This window comes from Galeopterus variegatus, unplaced genomic scaffold, assembly GCF_000696425.1.
Source record: "Galeopterus variegatus unplaced genomic scaffold, G_variegatus-3.0.2 Scaffold3892, whole genome shotgun sequence".
In the NCBI taxonomy this organism is placed as follows: Eukaryota; Metazoa; Chordata; class Mammalia; order Dermoptera; family Cynocephalidae; genus Galeopterus; species Galeopterus variegatus.
The window spans coordinates 164,732-191,428 of record NW_007730003.1 but is presented as its reverse complement, the minus strand read 5'-3'; the positions used below and the strand labels follow the sequence as shown (position 1 = coordinate 191,428).

General features: G+C 43.1%; 1 protein-coding gene across 1 annotated transcript in view; it reads right to left on the bottom strand.

The window, feature by feature from the left end:
• LOC103601818 (nodal modulator 1) overlaps positions 1-26,697 on the bottom strand; it is a 58,160-nt gene that overhangs the window by 6,638 nt on the left and 24,825 nt on the right. The window contains exons 13-29 of the mRNA XM_008586232.1: positions 25,243-25,384; positions 23,740-23,871; positions 22,493-22,629; positions 20,841-20,928; positions 18,138-18,201; positions 17,018-17,113; positions 15,526-15,744; positions 15,358-15,440; positions 14,311-14,470; positions 14,038-14,164; positions 12,351-12,464; positions 11,239-11,366; positions 10,112-10,253; positions 6,484-6,567; positions 5,056-5,166; positions 2,956-3,057; positions 982-1,101 (exon numbers count right to left, since the gene is read on the bottom strand). Of these exons, the coding sequence (XP_008584454.1) occupies positions 982-1,101; positions 2,956-3,057; positions 5,056-5,166; positions 6,484-6,567; positions 10,112-10,253; positions 11,239-11,366; positions 12,351-12,464; positions 14,038-14,164; positions 14,311-14,470; positions 15,358-15,440; positions 15,526-15,744; positions 17,018-17,113; positions 18,138-18,201; positions 20,841-20,928; positions 22,493-22,629; positions 23,740-23,871; positions 25,243-25,384 (2,049 nt within the window). The remainder of the gene's footprint in view (positions 1-981; positions 1,102-2,955; positions 3,058-5,055; positions 5,167-6,483; positions 6,568-10,111; positions 10,254-11,238; positions 11,367-12,350; positions 12,465-14,037; positions 14,165-14,310; positions 14,471-15,357; positions 15,441-15,525; positions 15,745-17,017; positions 17,114-18,137; positions 18,202-20,840; positions 20,929-22,492; positions 22,630-23,739; positions 23,872-25,242; positions 25,385-26,697) is intronic.

Below are 26,697 nucleotides of genomic sequence, written 5' to 3'. Positions count from 1 at the left end.
AAAAAAAAAAAAAAAGAATCACTGATCCAAACAATTATCTCATGAATGTGAAAGATGTGTGGGTGCTTTGTCTGTTATGTTGTTATTTACATCCTCGTGGATACAGGACCCCATAAGGGCCACTTATTGCAAATGGTTGATAAAGTATGTTTCTTTTAATCTTCAGGTATCCTGTCCATTTTTTTTTTTTTTCTTGCAATTTATAGTTGTCCTTTGGTATCCATGAGGTTTTGGCTCTGGGACCCCCAGCAGATACCAAAACCCACAGATGCTGAAGTCCCAGATATAAAACAGCATAGTATTTGCCTATAACCTACGGACATCCTCCGTATACTTTAAATCATCTCTAGACTCCTTGTAATACCTAATCCAATGTAAATGCTATGTAAAGAGGTGTTACATTGTATTGTTTCTTAATTTGTATCATTTTTTACTGTTGTAGTGTTATTTTTTATTGGGTTTTTTTCTTCCCTGAATATTTTTGATCTGCAGTTGGTTGAATCAGCAGATATAGAATCTTCGGATACACAGGACCACCTGTATCTGTCACACAGATCAGGTTCCAGGGTGTCCTGCATCCCTGTAGCATCATTTACATGCCCCTGTATGCTCTCTCTTTCCTATACATTGTCAGTTGGTTCTAGAGGTTTGAGGAGGTCACCAGGTATCACATGCCTCCTGCTGAAGGAACACAGTGGTGTCCCTCCTCCCCCCAGATCACTCCTGAACCACTGATCGAAGCAATTCCACCCTTCTCATTACCAGTTTCCTCCTCAAAGGGAACGGCAGAAATCAGTGATTAGAAAAGCAGAAAAGCATCTGGGGAAATCCAGAATCCAGAATCCAGAAAGGGAAAATGACCCAATGCCAAGAGCCCTTTAAATAGCTGCCTTCTGAGCTTCGATCTGCAGCAGGGGTTGTGCAGACTTTCTTTTTCTCACCACTCCACACATTTGTTTCTCAGCTCCCCCTTTTACTTACCGTGGGGTTAAAAATCAACGTGATATGTTTATGGTAGCCCACCGCAGTGAAAGAAACTTGAGGCAAGGCATAGTCATACTGGGATCTGGGGAGTGTGGAGTCCAGAAGCACGACATAATTCTGTGCACACATGGGAAGAAGTTATTGTAAAGGACAGCTTTGGCAAAGTGAAGGAAAACTAAAACCTGACGTAGGATAGTGATATAAAGAATTTTAGGTTTTTAAAGAAATGCCCAAGGCTACACATCCAAACCAATGTTGCTAACTTCAAAGTAGTAACCTCAGTGGGCTATTCCATCAGTGATGGCCATGTGTCCCCAATGTCTCCGAGACTGGGTCTCCTGATAAGGCTGTTGGGGCCTACAGCACTTTCTTATGAGTATATTCAATTACAGTCCTTTGAGGATCTGACTTTATGAAACAGAAAAAGTCATTATGAGCCAATTCTGATGAGGAAGGTACACGATCAAACCAAGGAAAACTTCTTTCAAACCAAATGAGGCTGACTTCTAAGGGATTTAAGTGGCTCATAAGCTGGCAAGTTCTAAAAATACAGTGTCTCTCGAATACGACCAGTGACAGTCACAGCCCCGGGTGCTGCACCCCAACCAGGTGTCCGGTACTGTGCTCTCTGCATTAGGCCCATGCCTGCTCTGCTCTCGACCACTGACAAGCTCAGGATTAGTACCCCTGTTTTTCAGAGGAGCAGAAGTTAAGAGCCTGAAAAGGTTAAGAGTGACTTGCCCAGGGTCACTCCACTAGTAAGACAGCCAAGCAGGCCCAAGTGAAGTCTGACACTGAAGCTCAAGAGGTTTCCACATTGCTGTGGAAAGTGACTATTTCAAAGGTCAAAATCCATCTGGAGAAATGGGAGGGGAACCCAAAATTCTATAACATGTTTCATTATATTCCAGCGATTTTACACAGAGAAAGGCCATAGCCTGTCATCCCTGTGGCATGTGGCAAGGAGCCAGGAAAGGGAACTTCACACCGTAGGTGCACAACGGACAGCCTCAGGATAAGACCACCAGAGAAGTACCAAATCCTTTGCAAAGTTTGCTCCCACCAGGCCAACTACAATAGTTGGCTCTGTCCAATTGATAGTAAACATTTTATAATCAGTAAATGATATGCAAAATAATGGCTGACTACTTCCCAATTCTGGGGAGGGAGATGGACATCCAGATTCATGAAGCCCAAAGGACACCAGATAGGTGGAAACTAAAGCTGTCTACATGAGACACGTTATAATTAAATTGCCAAAGACAAAAAGGGAATTTTAAAAGCAGCAAGATAAAAGCAACTCATCACATCAAGGGAACCCCCATCATCAGACCGTCAGTGGATTTTTCAGCAGAAACCTTGAAGGCCAGGAAAGAATAGGAAATGTCTGAAATACTAAGAGTAAATGATGGCTGTCATTAGGGCCTTCGTTAAATATATTATGGTATTTCCTATATTATGAACTCCTGTGCAACCATTAAAAATCATGTTCCAAAGATTTAATGATAGGGAACAGATATGTGATGTATTATTCATTGAAAAGCACAAATTACAAAACAGTATACAAAATAGTCCCAGTTTTACATTTTAAAAATAAATATGTCTATGTCTGTTTATATTTATACACACACACACACACACACACACACACACACACACACACTTGCATTCAAAAAGACCCAAAGGATACCAATCAACACATTAGCAGTGGTTATTTCTGGTTGATGGGATTATGTCTGATTTTTTCTTTTTCTCAAAATCTTCTGCCATAAATATGTATTATTTTTGTAAAGAGAAAAACAGTTAATTAGGAAAAAATAATCCCTACAGAGCCCAACCTCCTTTGAATCAGAGAGCACAGTTCTGCAGAGTAGTATTTAGGGAGACACTGAGAGAACTGTGTTTCTTTAAACTAAAAAAGCAAAATTATTAAAACAAAGGTAGAAGCTAGGGTCAAGCCACAAGTATTACCTCGCCGTCTCTGAGCAGGGGTGGAAAATGGAAGAAGAGGGACTGGCCAAGAGAAACTGTCTGGATTGGATTGTCAAGGTTTTCGCTTTTGTAAAGCTTTACCTGGAGAGCAGAAACAAGGCAGGATGGGCTTTTGAAATAGAAACACGATAAACATTTCATTTAAGACATCCTCAGGATAGCTTATCTCTTGGGAGGGAGGAGAGGGTTCTTTGGAAACATGGATATTTGAAAGAGAAACCGTCCTCCTGACAGGCTATACATAATGCATTCCTAAATCATCTGAGACAACAGTTACGTGCCACGCATAGAAATGTAAGATTTTAAACTAGGTTTGGACTACCTATGTTACCACTCGAAATAGCAATAATAGTTATCATAATGATGACAACACTAAAAAGAATGGTGTTTAGCCTTTGTTGAACATCTATGTCAGGTGTGCGACAGGCATCTTACATATGTTGTCACCAGTCCTGATGACAAAGCAGGCACCATCATTGTCCCTTTGGAGTCTCAGAGAGCCTGGGTCATCTAAGCTCACCCAACTTACACCTGGTGGGGCCTGGGACACAACCCACATCACCGAGGATCTTGCCCATCTTGTCCTGTCTCATCATATGATGTAATCTAACTCCATAAGTACTTGCTGAATCGAAACACATCCCACTTGATATCTGGTTCTTTGTCCAAGCTGCTTCAAGAAGCAGCGTAGGGCTGTGTTTCTAGCTGTATCTCTGGGTCTGTGGCCTGCTCTCACTACCATGTGCAATGGGGGGTGAGGAGGATTAAGGAATGTCCTGGCCAATGTGAAAGTGGTGCGAAGGTGAGGGCTCCAGTCTACCTGCACCTGCCACAGGAGAATGCCAAAGGCCACCTCCCTGAGGCCCACGTTGACACTTTTCTATTTAACACACAAGTCAAGGGGAATTTTCCTAAAACCAAAGTTACAGACTGGAGGCCTGTGGGTCACATCTAAAACCACTATGTGTTCATTTGCCCTGTGACCTCTAGGGTCTCTTCCAGTTCTAACAAAATCTCCAAGTCTGAGATTAATGAAGAGTTGTTTACAAAATACCCTGTGATCCCTCTGAAGATGTTAATAAATTGACATGGGGGTGTGTTTTAATTAAATTTGAACTCATTGACTATATTTAAAAATCATGTGATTTCAAATAATTCTGATTTCTAGCATCTCTGAAAAACTGGGAAGTGATACCATCCTGGGCCAGAATTCCAAACAGCAGCAATCAGATGCCGTCCTCGTCCCTCCTGGATGGGGCATGGGTTCTCCAATTTGCCCCAGGCCCTACCCAGCCCTCTGCCATCTCTAACATTACCTGCCTGGTCCCCACAGGCATACATGCTCACAAGCCCTGCACTGAGAGATAGTTAAGAGGTGAATTGAAACCTAAGCACATGTTCTCACCCATGCCAAATACATAACCATATATAAAAATCACAAGTGTCTCTCAACAACACACCCCCATGGCAATTTATTAACATCTTCCGAGGGATCTCAGAGTATTTTATAAATGACTCTTCATTAATCACAGACATGGAGATTTTGTTAGAGCTAGAAGAGACCCTAGAAGTCACAGAGTCCAAGTTCTTGGTTTTACAAAGGAGGAAACTGAGGCACATGAAGTGACTGGCTAAGGCAGCATGGTGAACAACCACCAGTGAGAAGAGAGAGCCCAGGCTGCCCAAATGCTAGTCCACTGCCCACCACCCCGACCTGGATGGAATTTAAAAAGTTCTGAGGCACTTTGCCTTAAAATTGTCTTTCCGTTTTAGACTCCAGATTGTACTGCTCATGCATCAGTCTTCTATTACAATCCTTCTAAAGACTAACTGCTGGCCAAAGCTATCTAAAACTGGAACGCATTCTCTCTGATGATCATCAGCACTCTCCCAAATACATGCTGTGATGCAAGTTTGATGAAAGTTTCTTAAATCTCAACCTCAACCCCAGCGGGCAGCCCTCTGGTGTGTCTCCCTAGGCGGGACACAAAAGCAGGAGCCAGACAGGCACAGACATCCTGCTCCTTGTCTCAAAGCCAAAAAGAACACAGTATTTAAATCTTAAAAAGCTGGTCTTACCCATAATGTAGGAAGATACTCAGAGGAAGTGATCACATTTCCACTTAAATCGAATTGATTAATCTGCCGGAATACGATGATGTTTATATCATCGATGTCATTATTCCCCACCTAGAGGGAGACAAAGAAGCTCGCATTGAGGAAGCTGGAGGAGGACCTTCCACGCTAGCTACTAACGGCCTGAGAGCCATGTCATAGCACACTTCACCTCTTACACTCAGGGAACCAAGTTTGCCATTGAAACAGCCTAAGTCCAAGGTCAAAAACAGACAGAAGATGGGCTATACCTGGCCCACAGACACATTTTGTTTGTGAGCACAGCATTTTTCCCCTAAGTTTTAATTACTTGCCAACATTCTAAAAAGAAAAAAATTTCACATACAAAGCCAGATGTTTCAGCTTCTCTTGAAAAAAGAGAAAGATGTTGTTGCCTGGCAGCCATCAACAGGGGCAGAGTCACAGCTGCCCCCACTGAAGGACCCCAGAGGGCCCCTTCTCTTTCATGCCTGCCAAGCCACAGTCCATGTTACTACTTGTGTTGCCTGGCAGCCATCAACAGGGGCAGAGTCACAGCTGCCCCCACTGGAGGACCCCAGAGGGCCCCTTCTCTTTCATGCCTGCCAAGCCACAGTCCATGTTACTACTTGTGACCCTGGCCTAAGTTGCCACAGCAAGGAAATATAAAATTGTAAAGCATTTTGGTGTGAGATGCAGCCATTAAAATGACGGATGCCATAAAGACATTGAGAAAATCCACTTTTAGGTCAAAAAGTCCTATATAGCCCACCACCCTCCCTCTGAACTCATAATCTTCACGTCTAACAAAGCCACCTAAATAAAGCCCCCAAGACACAGTCCCTCTTGTCCCACCCAAGCTCTCTAGTCTAGCCATGAGAGTTATTCGGTGAGACGAAAGTTTGACTGCAAATAATTCCAGGGCCACTCTCTGTAACCTGGAGGGCTATCTCTTTAAAAATCTATTCAGCTAAGTCATGATCTTGAATATCAAAGGACTCTGCCCACTAAATGGGGGAAGGGAGGTCTCTGAATCTAAGAAAAGTGGTGGCCCTGTTACCAATTAGGCCCATATTCTCTTTATTACCCTTCCTTGATTTGAAATGCTCCTTATGCTTTAAGATCCTTAACTTGCAGAATAACGATCAGAACTCACAGGGGAAGTGGCAGGAGTTGAGGACACAGCAGCTCCAGTTTCTTTTCTGGATGTGTGACAGCAACGCTATTCATGACAAACCCCACATCAGATGATGCTTGTGAAGATGACAACACTATTCTAAGAGGACCCTTAATTAGGATTTAACGTTCCCCCCTCCACCACAGATGAAATGCAGACAGCCAGAGGAGCACTAAAGGATTTTTGAGCAGGGAAACAATCAGACCCAGATGCAGCAGAAGGATTTAATGCCTTACCTCAACCACCCGATGGTGGGGGAGGGCCCGTTCGATGTGATCGTTGCCTTCTGCCTTGAGCTGGACATGGTACACACATCCCGGCTGCAAGTAAACCCACGAGTCACTGCTCCAGAAAGGAAGCTTGTCCTGTCACACCTGAGCTGAGCCTGGTTTGTCTGCACATGGTCACAACAGCAGCATTTCTGTCCCACCTCATTTCCAAATCCGCAGCCTGTTAACCTTTTTAAGCATTTCTCTAGAAAGCACCCCTGGTGGCAAAACATCTGAAATTCTGCGACTCCTTCAATCCCAATTAAATTTCACTTTCCTCTCCCCAAGGAAAATTAAGTTTGGTTTCTTATTTCAAAATTACAAGTACAATATGCTCTTATTCTTCTAAAATGACTTCTCACTGCCCCTCTACCTGTACAGATGCACCCAGTGATACAAGTATCTGAAATGACATTCCCACGCTTACGATGGATATTATTTCTGGAAAGTGGGACTTGAGGTTTTCCTTTTTTTTAGATTTTCTTCTTTATACTTTTTATTCTATTGCTCAAACTTATAAGCATATATCATGTTTACCAAAAATAGTCATTATTCTAGAAAAGATTTTAAAACAACCAATTCCTGATTGCCAAGTTTACAACTGACCTTGTGACTTATTAGAATCTGAAGTACTGGTCAAGTTTGAAGGTATCTATGTGTACCTAAGAGGAGAAAGCCCTAAGATGTAATACCTTATTTTTAAATTAGCATAGAGGGTGGATAACAAGGCTCGAGTCTTCTAAAATTATGTACACTTTGATCATCTCTATATGCAGGTGGAGCAGCGTAAGAAATGGCATTCACTACACACCAACCAGGAGCATTTCCAGGTGGTAGCTGCTTTAGAGTTTTTCCCCCCCTTTCAAGGTCATGTCCTTTACTATATGTTACTTGAATTATTTTATAATGAGCACATGATTTTTTGCAAAGACAATACAGCTATTATTTAAAAAAAAAAATTCATGACCACCAGTAGACATATTCACTTTTTGGCTCAATTAGAACTGGCAGCATTAGGTTCAGTTCAAATAGCTATTTGCACCTCAGAGAGGAAAAGACATGAGTAGCTATTTCAGATGAAAAGGAGAGAGTCCTACTGAAGCTGGGAGGGGCAAGCGCTGCCCACTCACTCCAGCGCGTGGGCCAGGCAAGCTCCAATCAGGCAGCCACACCAATTCTAACTGGCCCCGACTCCTTGCTCACACCCACCTATCTCAGGGATTCGCCTCCACCTCTGGCAGCGATTTCTAGTGAAACAGCTTCTCTCCCAAGATGTCTTGACAAGCATACCGCCCAGCAAGGTCAAATGAACAAATGGGCCCTTGTCCTAACTATGGCTGAAATCCTTAGGAAATCTTCAACATGGGATGTCCAGCTTGCCGCCCTCTGGAAGAATGGCAAACTCAAATCCAAACCCCTCGATGAGACACATCAAAGGACATTCCTTGATAACCTGTGGCCTGGCATGAGGCCTTGCACATGGAAGGCGTACGCTGCCACCAGGGGGAAACTCTCAAAAATACAGAAAGTGAATTAACACCTATTAGGAGGAGGAAGAGGCTGTGGGGAGCATCAATTAAAATGGAAATCTACTGCAGTGGATAAAGAAACTATATTCAGTTTAATCAAATAAAATGTGTTAGGTCAGAGAGTTTAGAAGAACATGTCTGGGCCAGCAAGACTCTGGGAGAACAAAGAAGGTGGTGCAGAATTTTCATTCTTGCAACCACTTGAAGGAGGTGAGCAGAGAACTCAGAGCTCATCACAGGCAGGGGCCCTCCTAGGCCCTTCTCCTGCTACTGGCATGAGAATGAGAAAAGCTGCAAACAAAAGACATCAGGGAGAAGGTTCTGTTTGGTTTTGCTTTTTTAACCATTTATTGAGTCAAGGTGCCAGGTACGGGTCTATGTGTTTCACACGTATTAACTCACTTAGTACTCACAGCCATCCTATGAGGCATAAATTATTCTTGTCCTCATTTTACAGTGGACAAAGCAGACACAGAAAGAATGAAAACCTTGCCTGAACTTATACAGCTAAGATATGACCCGGGCAGGATTTTAACCCTGGCAGGCCACAGGAGAAGGACGTTTGTGCAGGGGAAAAAGGGACAAATGCACAGGCTGTGCTTGCACTCAACTCAGGAGACTGAGAACCTGGTTCTAACCACCTTCCCCCATGCCCTGGCCGTAGCCAGCACTTCCACAAGGAAGGAAGCCAGGCCTGGAAGACAGCAGACAGCATGCTCCCATGCCTAGGGGACAGGAGTCACCATGGCAGCAGGCTGCCTCCCAAGGGCCAGGGCCTCCCCCAGGGCAGGGACAGCTAGATGAGAACATCAACAGTGAAGTGTGTCCAGACTCATGCGAACACCAGATGGCCCTCAGAGGGATGAACCTGAGCAGCACATACCAAAAGAAAGGAGCAGCAAGCAGGGCAGGGAACGGGAGCCCACGCAGTCAGTGTGCACCCAGCTCATACACTGGCACACTGGAACATGTGTGTTTCAGTCCTTGGCATGGCCAGGAGAGACACTCCCAAGTCCACCTGTCTCTTTTGGCTTCAACACTCCATGCTCACCAAACAGTCTTCTGACCTGACCTCCAGGTACCCTGGCACCTGAGAGTAGACGGCCCAGACACAGGACAAGAGCATTCTTGTCTTGGGAAGAACAGCATCTCCCCAATCTATAGAAACAAACTGGCAAACTGATTTGCATCTCAGTTCATGTGACTTAGGCGACCATTAATCTGTCACTGAGATATGTATGACTGTCTCTGGGGTCAACTACGAATGCCAGTTTGTGAATCAGAAAGGCAGGGGACCAAATTCCAGATCTGAGTGGCCCATTCCACTGGGACCTATCCAACTCATATTCCCTCTCAGTGACTTCAGTATACACTTAGTGTCTGTTAAATGAGCAAACGAATGAATGAACAAATAAAAACCAAGAGAAAGTACCACAAATCCTAAGCCAAATGTTGCAATTTAGCAATGAAAGGACAAATAAGTTGTTTATTTGGCCCACAGAAAGAAGTTGTGGATTCCTTTTTTTCTTAATTAGTTGTGAACATCTTAAAATTCATGAGTTTTCACATAGACATTAGAATTTCTGATTTCCCTTTTAAAAATTCAAATGATCTGACAACACTGAGTCTGGGTGCCTTCCCACATGGCTAAAATGAGCTGGAGCTGAGGAACAGGCCACCCCCTTTCCACGGGGGCATGCCCTCTCCACAGTCCTCACCGCTCCCTCTTGCCCACCCAGCCTCCTTCAGCCATTCACATTTCTCTTCTGGCACCAGAGGCATTTGGTTTGAAAGCGCTGGCATTAGCCATAACCACAAAATGCTAGGCAAAAGTTGCACCAAACCCATGGTTTTCAAACTTTACTTTGCTGCAGAACCCCAACCCACCCCAATATGCTGGCTAGGTAAAAGGCAAACTGCATAACTTAAGATAGGGATTGGGAGGGTTCCAGAGTCCCACTCTCAGGCCTCTGGCCTGCCCCACTCTAGCAGTCCTGGGGGCACCACAAACCCCGCTGAACACAGTATGAAAATAATCTACAAATAAAACACACTCAAAGTCTTACCAGCAATCCACGTAATCTGAACTTGCCCTCTTCGTCTGTCACGGTATCCTCTCCATAAATGCTACAGTCGCTCTGCCCCACTGCTTCCACAGCAACACCCTGCTCTGGTTCTCCATTTAAAGAGGACACTGTACCATAGCAACTAGGGTGACAAAAGCAGAAATGGAAGGTGATGTTCTCATGGTTCTCTGAAGGACACAAAGGATTTCAGGTAGATTTGCACTGACAGCAGTTATGGTACAAACAGCTCAGGGGAGAATCGCACCCCATGACCCAGCAACTCAGTTACAGCTGTGCCACTTCCAAACTGAGCCTTCCTGCTCAGGTTGTCATCACTTTGAAGGACACTCCAGAAAATTGTAATTAAAAAAGGGTCAGCTTTATTTTATTCATGCTAAGCTTTACAAGGGCACTTCAAAAAGTTCATGGAAAAAAAGGATTAAAAGATAATCTTTCCATGAACTTTTTGAAGATCCCTTGTATGAAAATAACTCATTTCCTCTTTCATTCCATATATTCAGTTGAAAGTGGTCATTTTTCTAAACCAATCTTTCCAACTAATCTTCATCTAAAGTGCTTTAGTATATATGTGTAAAGGAATACACGTGTGTGTCCGTGTGCATACATGTATATATCTAACTATCTATGTATCTATCTATATGTAGCTACTGTGTATCAATCTGTCGATAGCTAGTATTTGCATAAACTATCTCTGGAAGTATTCAGAAAAACTGAAATAACTTGCTGTCTCCCAGAAGAGGAACTGGGTGGCTAGGAGACAAGGATAGAAGGAAAATTTTACACTGCACATTCTTTTCAACATTTTGAAGTTTTACTCAAGTGCATGCATTTCTTCCTTTTAAAGATTTAATTAAAGTTTAAAATTTTTTTAAAAAATAAACTTTTTTAGCAACTCTATTGGCTCTCTCAGGCCAATTTCCAAATAGGATGTTTGTGACTGAATCACCAGGTTGAGAAATTAGAAGAAAAGGGCAGCAGTCAAAACTCTATCCTATCTTAACTCCCTTGTCTCCCAGTACGAAGACTGGGAGTTTCTAGATAACAAAAAGCATGAGTGTGACCCACCTGCACAGCCCTGGAAGAGAAGGGCAGCTAGGGCTGCTCACCTGTAGGCCGTTCGGTACCCAGTGATGGTGATCTTCAGGTTCTGTCCTTCCTGCACCTCAATCATTTGTGAGGATGGCTCAAAGCGGAATTCTTTCATCATGGGTTTGAAGTAATACTGACCAGGGCTCTGCAGAGAAAGAATCACAAACTGAGCCTCAGCTGCTACATCTGGATATGGCTTAAAGAGAGGGGCGGGGAGTGTTAAGGTCACTATCAACCATAATTATGCCACAGGAACTCCAGGGCTTCCCAGACAGAAATGGTGACCCTATCTCTACAATAAATGATTACACTAACATAATGGCAATTACAGGCTGGCCAGTTAGCTCACTTGGTTAGAGCTCAGCCTTGTAACAGCAAGGTCAAGGGTTCAGTTCCCTGCACCAGCCAGCTGCCAAAAAATAAATAAATAAAATAATGGCAATTACAGTCCTAACAATGAAAGCTGTCATTATTATGTGTCTGCAACAACTCTGTGAGGTGGAAGTCATATTTGAATTTTATGAATGAAGAAACTGAGGCTCAGAGAGGTAAGTAACTTGCCCCATAGGTCATAGCAAGCAAGTAGCACTGCAAAGTGGGTGGTCTTCCAGATACCCCCCACTTCCTGTCTGATATCCCCACAACAGTCACTTTGTTCTCATGACTGACAAGATGGCCAATTAACGTGCACTTCCTGAATCCCCACCCATCAGGGCATCAGACTATAACCCGAATGAAAACTTGGTGCTATCTTCCCATCACATGGAACGTGCTTTGCAGAAGAAAACATAAGCTAATCACTAAGCATTATAAATGACATGATCCCATGGTAAAACAAAGGGACACCTAAGAGAGGAGCCGCTGTGGCCAGGGTTATTAATTACACTGTCTCAGTGACAAGTGGGTGACCAGAAAACAAGAAGTGTGTGCGGAAGGGAACATGAATGAGCAGAATTAAATTCTAGTAAGAGCAATACTCTAATTACATGCGGTCCCCTAAGAAACCTAAACCACTCCACATCAGCTTTCCACTCTCACGTTGTCAAGCAATCCATAAGTCACACATGCTGTGTCCCAGCTTTTTCCTGGGGAAGACGTGCAGGTGGTAAATTGCAGAAGGACATATTACCAGGTTGGAGAATGTCAGAATGCCATTGTCCTGAGTCAACAGGTTGGAACGAAACACACCGCCACTAAGGGATAAGAGGACCCCAGGGAGGGGCTGGTCATCTTCAGCTTTTATCTGGGGGTGACAAAGTAAGACCAGAGCAAGGTTAAACTCATATTACCCATGAAGATAATACTTACACAAGTCAAGAGGTAATCTTATGGGTTTTTTCCTTTTGCTGTTATTCATTGGGGTGGGAGGGTTTTATCCTTCCTCCCCACAGGTAACTAATGTTCAAAGAGTTTGGTGAATAGTCTTCTAGAACTCCTTCTAGGCCCACACAAATTGCATAAACACTACGTATATTGCTGACAGACTGGCAAGTTTATTGGGGGGTGGAGGAGGTGTGGTTCTGCGGCCTGCTCTTTTTCTCAACAATCTATCCTAGCATTCTTCCTCCACCAGTCTACAGCAATCTGCAACACTGTGTCCTACCCACTGCATAACGTTCTAAAGCAAGGGTTGGCAAACCACGTCATGCAGACTAGCCACCTATTTTTGTGGTAGAAAAGGAGAGACAATCTGAATGTCCCCAAACTTATGAGGGTACTTCAAAAAGTTCATAGAAAGATCCATATTATCTTTTAATTGCATTTTTCCACAAACTTTTTGAGGTACCCTCATTCAATTCCTAGGAGTAGAATTGTTGGGTATGTGCACTTTGAATTCAAATCGTACAAAGATATCACCAATTGCATTCCAAAGTGGTCGTAATGATCTACAGTCCCACAAATTATTTATGCATGCAAAAAACATGCTCACCCCAAAATGGTGACATTGTCTTAATTATTACAAATCTAACCCCCCAAAAAAGTGTTTTGATAATAACTTTCTTGGCATTTCCTCAGTAACCAACAAGGTTGGTCATTTCATCTGTGTCTGTCAGTCACTTGCATTACTTCCAGGAATTACCTTTTCAAATCCTTTGTTCATTTTTTTTTCTATTGGGTTGTCTTTTTCTTACTGATTTTAGGAGTTCCTTGCAAACTAGGGATATTATTTATGATACAAATATTTCTTCCCAGCTTAGATATCTTTTAATTTGGTTTAAGATGTATCCAACGACATAGAACTTTTAATTTGTATGTAATGTAATCTGTCATTCTTTTCCTTTGGCCTGTAGTTTATAAATATTCATATTCCAGGATCTCCAGACCCACATTGTACAATACACAGCATGCTTCTTCCCAGGAAGGACTAGCGGAAGAGACAGACACCAAACACCACCACAAGAACATCTGTGTCCTTCAACACACAACAGTAGAGGATGAAAACTTAAATCACTTCCCCAAAGGTACACAAACATGCAATGTCAACAGCTCTCCAACTTAGCCTGAGTGAAAGAGGCCAGGAAAAAAAAAAGAGTACATTCTGTATGATTCCATTTACATAAAAACTCTAGAAAATGCAAACTAATTGACAGTAACAGAAAGCAGATCAGACTGGCAGGGAGAGGCAGGAGGGAGGGATTCCCAAGGGGTAGGGGGAATCTTTGGGGGTGATGGATATGCTTACTATCTTGATTATGGTGGTGTTTTCATGGATGTATTCTATATATATAAACTATCAAATTGTACACTGTTTGTGCAATTTATTGTATGTTGATTATACCTCAATGAAGTTGCCTTTTAAAAACATACAGTGTTACCTCAAAGCTTACACCTGCCAAGGCATAAGCCTGAAAGTCTCCTACGGATCCTTCCACTGCAGTCAGAACATAGCCCTCCTTCTGTGAGGTCACAGTATATTCCAGGTCACTGTGCAGGGGGCCAACACTGAATAAAAGAAAGCAAAATGCTACAAGTGATTTTCACTCAAATCTTGGAGGATGCATCACCTACCCCAGGAAATCTGTGGCTCCGGTTTCTTTGTGAGGCTCCCCAGTTGGTCTCAAGCAAATGCTTCTTAATCACGGGCTTACCTATAGGTACCTTTGTCATCAGTAAAGACAGTGATCAGGGGTGAAGTCGCCCCCTTCTCGCTGATGACAATCTCCACTCCTTCCAACTCCGGGTGGATCTGGCCTTCTAAGAACAAGCCTGCCTTCCCATGGATCTCGATCAGCTTCCCTGGGCAGCTTTCTAAAAAGGGAAGAAATAAACACAAGAACGGGACTTAGCTGCAAAGGGAGAGGAGCCTTTTGGTGGGGGGTTTCCAAGGAAAGAAGGGCCTAGAACTGAGGTATTAGAAGCTAACTCCAAATGAGATTACTTAATAACCCAGAAAGCTCAGTAATTGGATGTAACCCAAGCCTCTCTCCATCCCTAAAAGGCCTTGCTCAACTGCCAAGGACTTTAGTAGGTACACCTAACAAAGGCTGGTTTTCACTGCTACTTCCTCAGTTCTCCCAAGGCCACAGATAAAGAGAGATCCCTTTAAGCAGACAGGAGGCTGTGCTGCTCAATCTCCAGAAGACCCAACACAGAAGATTGCCCCAAAGAGCCTGCCTGCTAGAAAGTCACGGGCTTCAACACACTCCATTTCCAAATACAAACCACGTAATTCCCATGCTTTAATGAACCCATTATGCTGGAAAAAACTGTCAGTAGGCAAAAGACAAATGCTCCACAAGCGATCACTTTAATCATTCATTCCCAGAAAAGACCCTTCCACCCCACCCTGCCAAACAATAGAAAGATCCTAAACAGTTCAGACATATGAAGATAAATGCATCTTAGCAATTAGTGGTTCTACTTTTCACCTACTTTCCAGTGTCAACCTGATAATGTCAAGAAAACAAAGTCTTTTCCCAAAAAGATCCCCTCAATTCTAATAGCAAAAGTTACTTTTATTTATTTAGACCATTCATTCATTCATTCATTCATCCATTGAATAGTAACATCTGCATGCCAAAGAAGATGTAGGTGGCTTATGGGTTTCACTCTAACAACAACACAAAATCAATTTTAAATGCAGGGAGAGGAGTAGTTACAAAGGTGTGACATTTGCTCACTGAGTTGACATTTACCTCCGCTGACAACAGCTTCCATTGAAGGGGGATAAAAGAGCAGCTCTTTAGACGAGGGTGTAACAGTGATTTTCTCTCCAGACCTAAAATAATAAAAAGACTTCAGTTTGGCCAACTCTGTCCCTCCAGAACAGAGAAGAGCTTAGAGAAAAGCACAAGAGAGCTTACCGTGCCCAGTAAGAGAAATCGTAGGAGAAGGGGCCCTGTAGCTCATCCACCATCTCTTGCACAGGAGGTTTGGTGCCTCCTTCTCCACCGTCTTCTTTGCTGTTCTTCTCCCTCTCCTGCCTGCGGGTCTCTATCTCAGCCAGCTGCTGCTCCCTCCGCAACTCCTGCACAGACTTCAGGGGGCCTAAGACCAAGGCGGGTTCACTGTCGATGGAAGACCTGGAAGAAAAGAAGCAGCCCCCCAGAGGACATTGCTGCTTATCCCTACAGCCGGGGGAGAATTTGACATTTCTCCAAGTAGTGACTGGTGAGTAAAAAACTGAACACCTGGGCCGGCCCAGTGGCGCACTGGGAGAGTGCACCGCTTGGGAGTGTGGCGGCGCTCCTGCCGAGGGTTCGGATCCCATGTGGAGACCGGTTCCCGCTCACTGGCTGAGCGTGGTGCGGGCGCAACACTGAGGGTTGCGATCCCGTTGCCGGTCCCCGGTACGGGCGCGACACCGAGGGTTGCGATCCCATTCCCGGTCAGTAAAAAAAACAAAAAAAGGAAAAAAAAAAAAAAAAAACATGCCAATGATGACTATGGGATAAAGATTAAGACCTTAACATGGCCTGGCCCCTACCAGCCTACCTCTTCCGCATTCCTTCAACCCCCAAGGTCAAGCCCAAAACAGTTATCACAGTTGTAATTTTGTAGTTCCATGTGTGACTCTTTGACCACTGTCTGCCTCCCCCATGAGACTGTAAATTCCAGGAGGGTGGGGAGTAGGGCCCAACAAGCTCAGGGCCTAAACACTGAAGATTCTCAAGGATGTTTTCTGTGTGGATGACAGACCACAGGTGGTGGACAGAAAGATGGAAACACAGCTGCAAAGACAAGTCAATTAGAGTAAGGAGGGAGAAAGTTTCTCAGATTTCTGTTCTATTTGATGAAGATGGTCACATTGCCCAAACTCTTTCATTTCTCCGGAAAATTAGGGTGTCACATGTATCTCACCACACTGTAAAAATTCCTCTCAGGGGTGACATTCACATGAACGTGACCCTTGGTCAGGGAATGCCTTTCAAATACTTTCCCTCTCACAATCCTTCTTATATCAGGTGCCATCTCTATTCCCCAAGCCTTCAAAAAAGGTCTGAAGAAAAATAACCATTTTTTTTGAATTTGCTAAAACACTTGGAATTCAGTGAATACACTCCAGAGATTTTCTTTTTCTTAGCAAAGACAAGAAGCATAAAAAGTTCAAACAGAAATTTAAGACTGAAAGGAGCTGTCAGAAGGCTCTTCCTCACCCACAGTTAGCTCTTAAATCATAAAAGAAAAGGATCAAGGCTGTTGTGAATTTACAGCTGTCATATAAGAGAGGGAAGGCCACTTGTATATACATCTAGCGATAAGAAATCAAAAATAATATGCACAGGTCTATTAGAGAACTCCCCAGGCCTCATTCACACCCTCCCACTCTCAGCCCACCATGAACACTCATCTTACTTGATAGTCACAGTGACATCCATCATTTTGTCAGTGGTGATAGTTCCAAGGACATGGTGGCGAATGGCTGTCAATGTCAAGATACTGGGTGAAGACCTATAAATCAAAGAAATGGAGAAAAAACACTAGCCGTACTACCTAGTCACTCGCAAAGGATCACCAACCACACCCTTGATGGGCAACCTTCCTGACCCTGAAATACTGATATGGGTTGAATCATGTACCCCAAATTTTCATGTACTTGAAACTTAATCCTCACTGTGACAGCGTTAAGAGGGTAGGAGATCCTATTATGATATTTGGAAGGTGGGGCCTTGGAGAGGTGATTAGATTGTGAGGACCATGCCCTAGTGAATGGGTCAATCCACTGATGATTTAATGACAGTCACGGTGTGGTTATGATGCCTTCATAAGGACAGTGTATGAGAAGCTCTCTCTCTCTCTTGCTTCTGCCATTCTCACCTTGGGACATCCTGCATCTCTCTGGAGAGACACCACCCACCAACAAGGCCCTCACCAGATGTGCTCCCTGGACTTTGGACCTCTTGGCCTCCGAAACTATAAGCAATAAATATTGTTTCTTTACAAATTACACAGTTTCAGGTATTCTGTTATCAGCAACAGAAACGGACTAATACAAATATACTACATGAACTTGTTCTTAGCTTGGGAAGAAATAACTCTGGAAATCCACACGAGTATTTTAAAGAATAAATGAATCCTATATTCCAAAACTTTAACTTCCAATCCCCAGCGAAACCCACACACATTTGTAAAAATATAAAAATGGTGGACTTAAGCTTGAGAAATTCCCATCTGTGAGGGCTGGGAGATTTGACAAAGATTATATTAAGTCACTTCAAAAACAAAGCCTTCTATCTGGGTTTACAGAATTCTTGGGAAAGAGATCCTATCTCCATTTCCTCAGTAACTTATCTAAGTGTTTCAAAATCTTTATCTAGAAATTCTTTTTAGTGCCTAACCTTGCCTCTTCCAGAAAAAAAAAAAAAAAACCAGAAAGATTCCTTTTGTTTGCAGAAGTAAGTGGAGAAGAGATGCACACTCACTCTCCCCCACAGAAGTACACTAACTGCAAAAAGTATTCAACATCCAGGCTTACGTGTCGTAGGTGTAGAACGCTTGCTCAAACCGGTGGCAAGAGCGAGGGGTCACTTTGTACACGCCTGCAGACAGGAAATCAAAAGTAATTTTCAGAGAATGGTATCTGTTAGGCTAAACAATTCTTACATTTGAAATCCAAAGGCAGCTCCTCTCATTTGAAAATTCAAACATATCACAGATCTGCAATAATGGAATCAGAAATACCAGGCAGGCATCTTTTCCGCTGCCTGTGATAGCTTTTTACCAGTGACCCAATCCATTTAACAGCCCACTCACAAGCACAGGTTTTCCGTTTTCCATAATTTAACAACTGACAGTAGTTGAATCTGCACAGACCAACCTAACAAATACATGCACAAGCAGAACAAAAAGTACATTTTTATTGGAAATAAGACTGAGAATAACTTTCTACTCAGAGATTTGAACCCTTTCCTATAAACGTTCCTTAAAAAGGGGCAGGGACTAGAAGAATCCCCAGAAAATTATGATACAATCGCAGAAACCACTTTTACACCATGAGCCTATGCAGGATAATACTCAAATTTGAGGTATATTTCATCATTTGCTAGAGGAATAGAGTTAATTTCAGAAAGAAGCAAAGTATAACAACATATTCCCCCAAATGCTCAGTAACCAATATTTTGGCCATACTTCCTACAAAAACCTGAAATTAGCTCAAAACCCCACCTCCACCCCTGCTGTTGTCATCACACCAATGAGTAAGAAGTGATAGGTAAGAAGGCACATGCCCGGCAAAGGGCACCTCAGCAAAGAACGGCATCTGCATCATAGGGGGTAGTTGCTTCCTCAGCAGCTGTCCCTCACTCCTTGCTAATAGACCCTGGTTACAATTAGGTGGCAATGTACCCAGCCTTGGGCAATATATGCAACTGTCCCAGCCTCCCTTGCAGCTACAAGGGACCATGTGACACAGCACTGGACAATAATACAGAAAAGAAGCTTACTAGAGGAGAGGGCACAGGAAAATGCTTGCCCACCTCCTCATCTTCCTGTCTTGAACATAAGAAGTCTTCTGAGGTTGCCTCAGAAAGGAAAGGCCAAAAGAATCAACAAAGACACCAACCCTAACATCTACCAGCCTGCTGAACCCGTGCTAGCAGCCACACACTGCCAGACTTCTTTATTGAGCCAAATAAGTCCCCATTTATTGATGGTACTCTTGTATGGATCTGGTTCCTTGCAGCCACAGGCCCTCTAAATGACATGCAGAAGGACAGAGTGGGGCCGGCCTGTGGCTCACTTGGGAGAGAGTGTGGTGCTGATAACACCGAGGCCATGGGTTCAGATCCCTATACAGGGATGGCTGGTTAGCTCACTTGGGAGAGTGTGGTGCTGATAACACCGAGGCCATGGGTTCAGATCCCTATACAGGGATGGCTGGTTAGCTCACTTGGGAGAGTGTGGTGCTGACAACACCAAGTCAAGGGTTAAGATCCCCTTACTGGTCATCTTTAAAAAAAAAAAAAAGAAGGACAAAGTGGCTGGAGCAGACAGAGTAGCAAACAGGCCTAGGTTACACAGGAGCTCGAGATCAGATTAAGGATTTTGTACCTTATCTTGAGAACCAAGAGGAGCTACTGAATTATTCATTAGGAAAATGCAAAAGGAAACCACAAGGAGATACCACTTCACATCTACCAGGATGGCTATAATCAAAAAGATAGACAATAATAAATGTTGGCAAGGATGTGGAGAAACAGGAACCCATGTGTATTGATGGTGGGAATATCAAATGGTACAGCTGCTTCAGAAAACAATTTGGCAGTTTCTTAAAAAATGAAACATAAATTTACCATATGATCCAGCAATTCCATTCCTAATTATCTAAATAAGAAAAATGGAAACATATGTCCACACAAAGAACTTGAAGAAGAATGTTCACAGCAACATTTTCATAATAGTCAAAAACTGGAAACAACCTGAACATTCACCAACTGGTAAATGGATACACAAAAAGTGAAATGCCCACATAATGGAATACAAGTCAGCTATAAAAATAAACAAACTACTGATACATGCTACAACACAGATAAACTTCAAAAACGTTATGTTAAATAAAAGGAGCCAAACAAAATACCAGTATTATATGATATCAATTATATAAAATATCCAGAAAAGGCAAATCCATAAAGACAGAAAGTAGGTTTACAGCTGCCTGGGGCTGGGAATGGGGATTAACTGTCAACAGGCACAAAGAATCTTATTGGGGGTAGTAAAAATGTTCTAAAACTGACTTATGGTAATGGTTGTACAACTTGGTAAGTTTACTAAAAATCATGTATTGTATATCTTACATGGGTGAATTTTATGGTTTGAAAATTACATATCGATGAAGTTGTTTAAAAAGAGAGAGAGAAGCCACTCAAGAATTTTAAGCAAGGTGGGAGATGATTCAATCTTTAAAAGATAACTATAAGGAGAGGTCATTGGCCAATGGTATAATATTTTTAAAGGTGAAAGGTCTCTCTACCCAACTCAAACCAAGAGACCAAGAACATTTTCTAACACTACTTTCTCCAAAGGAAAGAGACAGAAAAACAAGAGTACACTGAACACAACTAAAATTGATAGCTTGATGTAAATAGAACCAAAGAAGAAAAAAAAAATGCCTTTAAAACCATCCTCTGGTGCCTTTCCATTTTTCTGACTCATAGCAGCACATCAATCCTTCCCAACTTACCAGGTTTGGACAGGCAGAATCGGTTGACTCCTTTAGAGAGGTTATAAATCCCCACATTCTCAGGTCCATTTCCATCCTGATAAAATTCCTAAGGGACAAAAGCCAATACAATGACTCACTAGGGGAGATGGAGACACCACGATGATTAATAATATTTCTGTTTCCAAACCAGTCATCTGTTTTGCCCATTAATCATTTGAGCAGTTGGGTGCCACAGAAAAATTAAAAACCTTCAAAAACTTCCCACAAAAGTGTGCTCTTTTTCATTCAATTGACTAATATTTATTGAGCATCTGCTATGTGACAGACACAGGGCTGGACCTTGGGAAGCAATGGCATGGCTTGTGTTCTCAGAGGACTTACATTCTAACACAGGAAGACAGAAAATCAACAAGTCAACGAATAAGTTAGTCATTTCAGCTAGTTAAGTAATGGAGCTATGATGTAAATCAATAGGAAGCAGGATCAACAACAATCACCACAGAGGGTTCTTTAGCTCGCTGGTCTCAGGGCAGCCCTCTCCTGAGTAGAGTACTTTGGAGCTGCAGCATGAACAATGAGTAAAAACCAACTGCATACATTTCTGGAGAAGATGCAGCATTCCAGCCAGAGGGAAGAGCATGTGCAAAGGCTCAGAGGAGGGAACGAGCTTGTGTGGAAGTGGAGAAGGTGCGTGTGGTGGGGCCCAGCAAGCGAGTAGGAGAGTGGTGGGAGATAAGGTGGGAGGTAGGCAAGGGTCTTGTCGGCCATCGTTGAGGAATATGGATCTAATTCTAAGGGAAATGGAAATCCTGCAGGGTTTTAGGAAAGTAACGGTTTCCTAAAGATCTATGCTTATTCTCAACTGGACATTAATGACCCACTTCCTGTAATAAAGCATTTGTAGTTTAGTAGTTACAACAGTAGACTAGCACTGGGGAGACCAGCTCAGTTCCCCAAGTGTTTAGCAAAAGCAGTCCCATAATTACCATTTGCCTCAGTCTCTCTACTGGGATCTGACAATGATATTTGCCACTGTTTGATGTCAAAAAATTATATAAAACCCATAAATGGACCTACATAGGTGTTCCTTTTCCTGAAGTCCATTTGGCACACTGCCCATTAGGCCACAGAGACTACAATCGACAAGAGAATAAGAACCAGTTTAACACCTCTGTCCTCTGCACAGGAATACATCTACTGAGAAATGCACTCAGCCATACCTCTTAATAAATAATAGCAGTGTATGCCAAGGAAATTTTACATACCTAAGAGGTTCACGTAAACCTCCCTACAACCCTGAGAAATGAGTATTATGATCCCAGTTTTAGGAGAAACCCGAGGCTCGGAAATAGTAAATGAATTCACCAAAGGTTGTAAAACCATTGTGCTTTGCATTACCCCAATGGGCTTCCTAAATCACCAGTCAAATTTAATGTGGGGCCAGGACAAGGAGACCTCCTAAATGTAGGCATCCTTCCACTAAGGGATTATACATGCTTCCAGCTTATGCCCTCCCTGACAGGAGGAGTGAGCCAAGGGGCAGAAAAGGAAATCGGACTTGACTGTGGTTATGATATTCATGGCATGCTAGTCTTTCTTGATTCCCACAAGGCAAGCGTTCTTCCAAATAAGCATTCTTCCAAATCTTGGTTCTTCACAAGCCACCGTACCAGAGTGATGGCGTGAGAAAGGGAACATCTGAGCATGTAGCCAGTCTGCCTAAACTCAACCGCTGACACGTCATCTTCCAGAACTTCCACCTCCAGACTCTTGTTCTTCCAGCACCAATCCTCATGCATGATGCTTACTGCAAAAGCAAACACCACAAAGGGACACGTGGGCACAGAGCATACCACCTCCCTGCACACCACCAGAAAAAGTTACAATATTAGCTAATTTTTTAAAAACAGTATTAACTAATTTTAAAAAGTGTGTGTACACATATAAATATGCATACATATATATATACATGCACACACACACACAAACACACACACACAGCTAGTAATACTTGAAACAAGTTACTGCTAAAGAAAAATTGAAACCAGTGGCCATTAATACCACCAAGAAAGCAACATAATTGGGCCTAAAAGATCAGGCTGCAAATAAGATATTCAGGGGTCAGCAAACCTTTTCTGTAAATATTTTCAGCTTTCTAGGCCACAGGCTTTGTAGGTTTCAACTATTTGACTCTGCCATTGGCTCTCCCAAGCAGCCATGGGCAATACATAAACAGACGGGTATGACTGTGCTCTAATAAAACTTTATTCATAAAAACCATCAGTCGGCCTTTGGGCTGTAATTTTCCAATCCCTGACATAATAAAAGACATAATTCCCCAGAAAAGGCAGTCCACTTTATAAGCTACTCACGGCCAGTAGCTCCAAGATATCTTTGAAAAAGCAGAAACACAGACAAGAGGTAGTTTCCTGAAAAGGGCAGGGACAAGAGAACTCACGTTCACCAGCACTGCTACTTACCAGGCACTACGCAAGTGGCTTTACAAGTTATTTCATTTAGTCTTAGGTTCTGCAGAAAAGTTCTGTTACACCTACTTTACAGATGAAAAAACTGAGGCTCAGGGAAATCAAGTAACTTGACAAGGTCACACTGGCACAAAGTGGCAGAACACATCTGTGGCTTTATTCACACTCTCTTTTCTGGCATTTAGAAATAAAACGGCATGAATCCGGGGCATCCTCCCCAAACAGAAGCAGCAGGTGGGTCGTCCTGACAAGGTGACAGTTCAAAAAGCCTCAACCCTACATCATTGCCCAGTGCTAAATAATGCATCATCAAGGTCACAGGGCAAAGAAGATTTACACAAGGAAAGGTGTACAGTTGTGACACAATTTGAAGGCTGGGTTTCAGGAAGTTTAGACAGACGGGAAGTGTGTGAGAGCCATTCAGTTCTTACTTTTGTATTTTCCGGGGAGCACGTTGTCAAACGTGAAAGTCATGGAGTTGACCTTGCCAGAGAGCTGGAGGCTCCGCTTCTCACCCTGGCGGCTCAGGGACTGCAGGGTCACCAGCAGGTCACCACAAGTGTCTGCAGAGAAGAGAGGGAGGTCCTCATATCACTGCCTTCACAAATCAAAAGCAAACAGTGGAACCCTCAGCCTATGCATGCCACTTGCTGTCACTGAGCTCCTAAGAGGCAGGCCAGGAGGGCTTCTTTAAAGCTAATATGCATCCACTTGATTCCAAGAAGTCTCCCCCATACAGGCCATCAGTAGCAAACAAGAAAAGCGCAGGTGGTGAAAACAGCCACATCATTTACTGAACACTCCTGCTCAAGCCAGAGGAGAAGAAAGGAAAGGGAAAGCAACACTTACAGAGCACCAACTAAGTGAGACACAAGATGTAACGGGGTTGGGTGGGAGAGAGGGCTGACCAAGTAGATCACTTGGTTAGAGCACAGCCTTGTAACACCAAGGTCAAGGGTTCAGATCCCCAAATCGGCCAGCCACCAAAAAAAAAAAAAAAAAAATGTAATGATGTAATGAAGGAAGTAACATTTATGCAGCAGCAACAGGAGCCAGAGAAAAAGATGTTAATATTACTAATAATAGCAAGAATTATATGGCTCTTTCTGTGTTCTGGATACTACTCTAAAGGCTAAATATATACTAATTCATTTGATTCTCACAACCCAAGGAGGTAGTTACTATTATTATCTCTATATTACAGACAAGGGACTCAAAAGCACAGAGAGGTTAAGTAACTTACCCTAGGTCACACAGCTAGGGGTCAAGCCCATATAGTCTTCTTTCAGAGTCTATGCTCTTAATGTCTGTGTTACATTGCTTCTTGACATGACCACATTTAAGCCTCATTAAAAACCTTGAGAGGGGTAGTATTCCCATTTTACAGATGAGAAACTGAGGCCAGGCAAGTAAAATGTTTACAGTCTCAAAGATGATAAGACATAGAGCTAGGATTGAAACCTGGGCCTGATTTCATCTTCCTTTCACAGTCAGAGGGGAAAAAAAGAAACCCATGTGTTCCTTTGGGAGCCAAAGCAGAACACTCCCAGAGAAAAGTTTCTGGTGAGTCGCTGTGGCAACTATTCAGGAAGAACTATACAAACTCTCAAAAACAAGGTCTGCATTCATCGTTTTTTTTAGGTAATTTCTTTTTCTTAATTAACAAAAATTGTATATATTTATTATGTACATTATAATGTTTTGAAATATGTATACATTGTGGAATGGCTAAATAGAACTAGTTAGCATATGCATGACCTCACATACTTACCATTTTTTGTGGTGATAACACTTAAAATCTACTCTCCTGGCAATTTTCAAGAATATGCATTCACATTTCATGCTACCCGATGAGGAAAAGTTCGACTCAAATCCCACCCCTATCTGCCCACTTCTTTGAAATGATCTGTTCTTGCTTTCAATTGACATCTTACCCAAACAAGAGACTTTCCCAGAAACTGATGCCAAAAACTGTACAAAGGCCACATCCATCACAGGCCTATCGGTCACAGTAAGAGGAAACAACTGGGGCTTCAGTGTCAGCCCTGCTCTGGTCTCTGCCTCGGGAACCAGCACCTGCAGAAACATACAAACATAACGTTGGAGGTTGCACTAGGGTTGCTCTTCCTCAGGCCCACAGGGCACTAAGAACATTCATCTGGGCCCTCAGCTCAACAGATTTTGAAGAACGAAGGTTCGTTTCCAGGCCTAGTTTTATAATCACAACTAATCCACAAATAACTTGCGTGAAGAAAACACATTTCTACTCAGACATAAAAGACTAGCTGTTGACAGTCCCACAGGTGTGCACAAAAGCATGCTGGGATTAACTCTCCACAGAGGCACACAAGCTGACATTGCTCCCCCATAAACTAGCTGGAAAACCACACTCAATCCCAGTCCCTTTTCCTGACTTCAGGTCAGTCATAACATGAGCCAAGAACTTGTCGACACTACATGGACGACTTTTTGGGGGAATCACATCATTTTATTCCTTTTCTTCTGTGTGCCTTTCCCAGGCTAAGAGGGACAAGGGAAGGGGACAGTGGTCACCTACTTTATCCCTAGTAAAGATTACATTACGGCATTGCCCTTCCTTGGAAAGTCCTTCGTCATGCTTCCAAAGGGCTTCCAAGGGCTGGTCAGTGTGGCCCCTTTTGCAAGAAGCTGGTTATTGTCCAGTAAAAGCGGCTGTCAACACTCACAGCACACTGTTCGGGGGAAGCAGAGTGAGTGCTGGTCTATTACCCTATCTCCCCACAGAGGGAGGGCTCCCACTCTGCCCTGGAGGAGAGCACAGGCTTAAAGGGACCCTTCCGGCACTCTCTCCTTCCCCTACTTGCTCTTGCAGCCTCTGATTTGATGGACGACGACAGCCTGTGATCCACAGACACCCGTGGGCAAGACCTCTGCACGGAAAGGCACACTGGGCTGACCTCTGGTTCTCTCTTATCTCTTGCTCACGTGGCCCACTGTGCTCAAGCATTTTCACCTCTGTGGTGAGACCACAGGCCAGAGTCTCCCGATGTCTCTGCCTGCCTGGATGGATAGATGCCATGGTGCCTGCCCAGCTGACTTGGATTCAGGACAAGGCAGGAAATGGGAAGCTCCCAGAAGTCATGCATTGTGGAAGTCATTAATAAAGAGTTCGTTTTGATCTCCTTTTGCACTCATGGATAGCCAAAATGAGCCAGAAGCCTGAGAAGGTGGAGGTGTGATTGGCAGCCTGACAGTAACCCCTAATAAACACCAAGACTGGAAAAGAGAGAGACCTATTGCATTATTTTTGAGCTGGATGTCTATCTACTCTACTGACTGTGACATGCAGGAATGTAAAGATTTAAATATAAGAAGTTAGGAACTGAAATACTCCTTCTCTAACACCATTT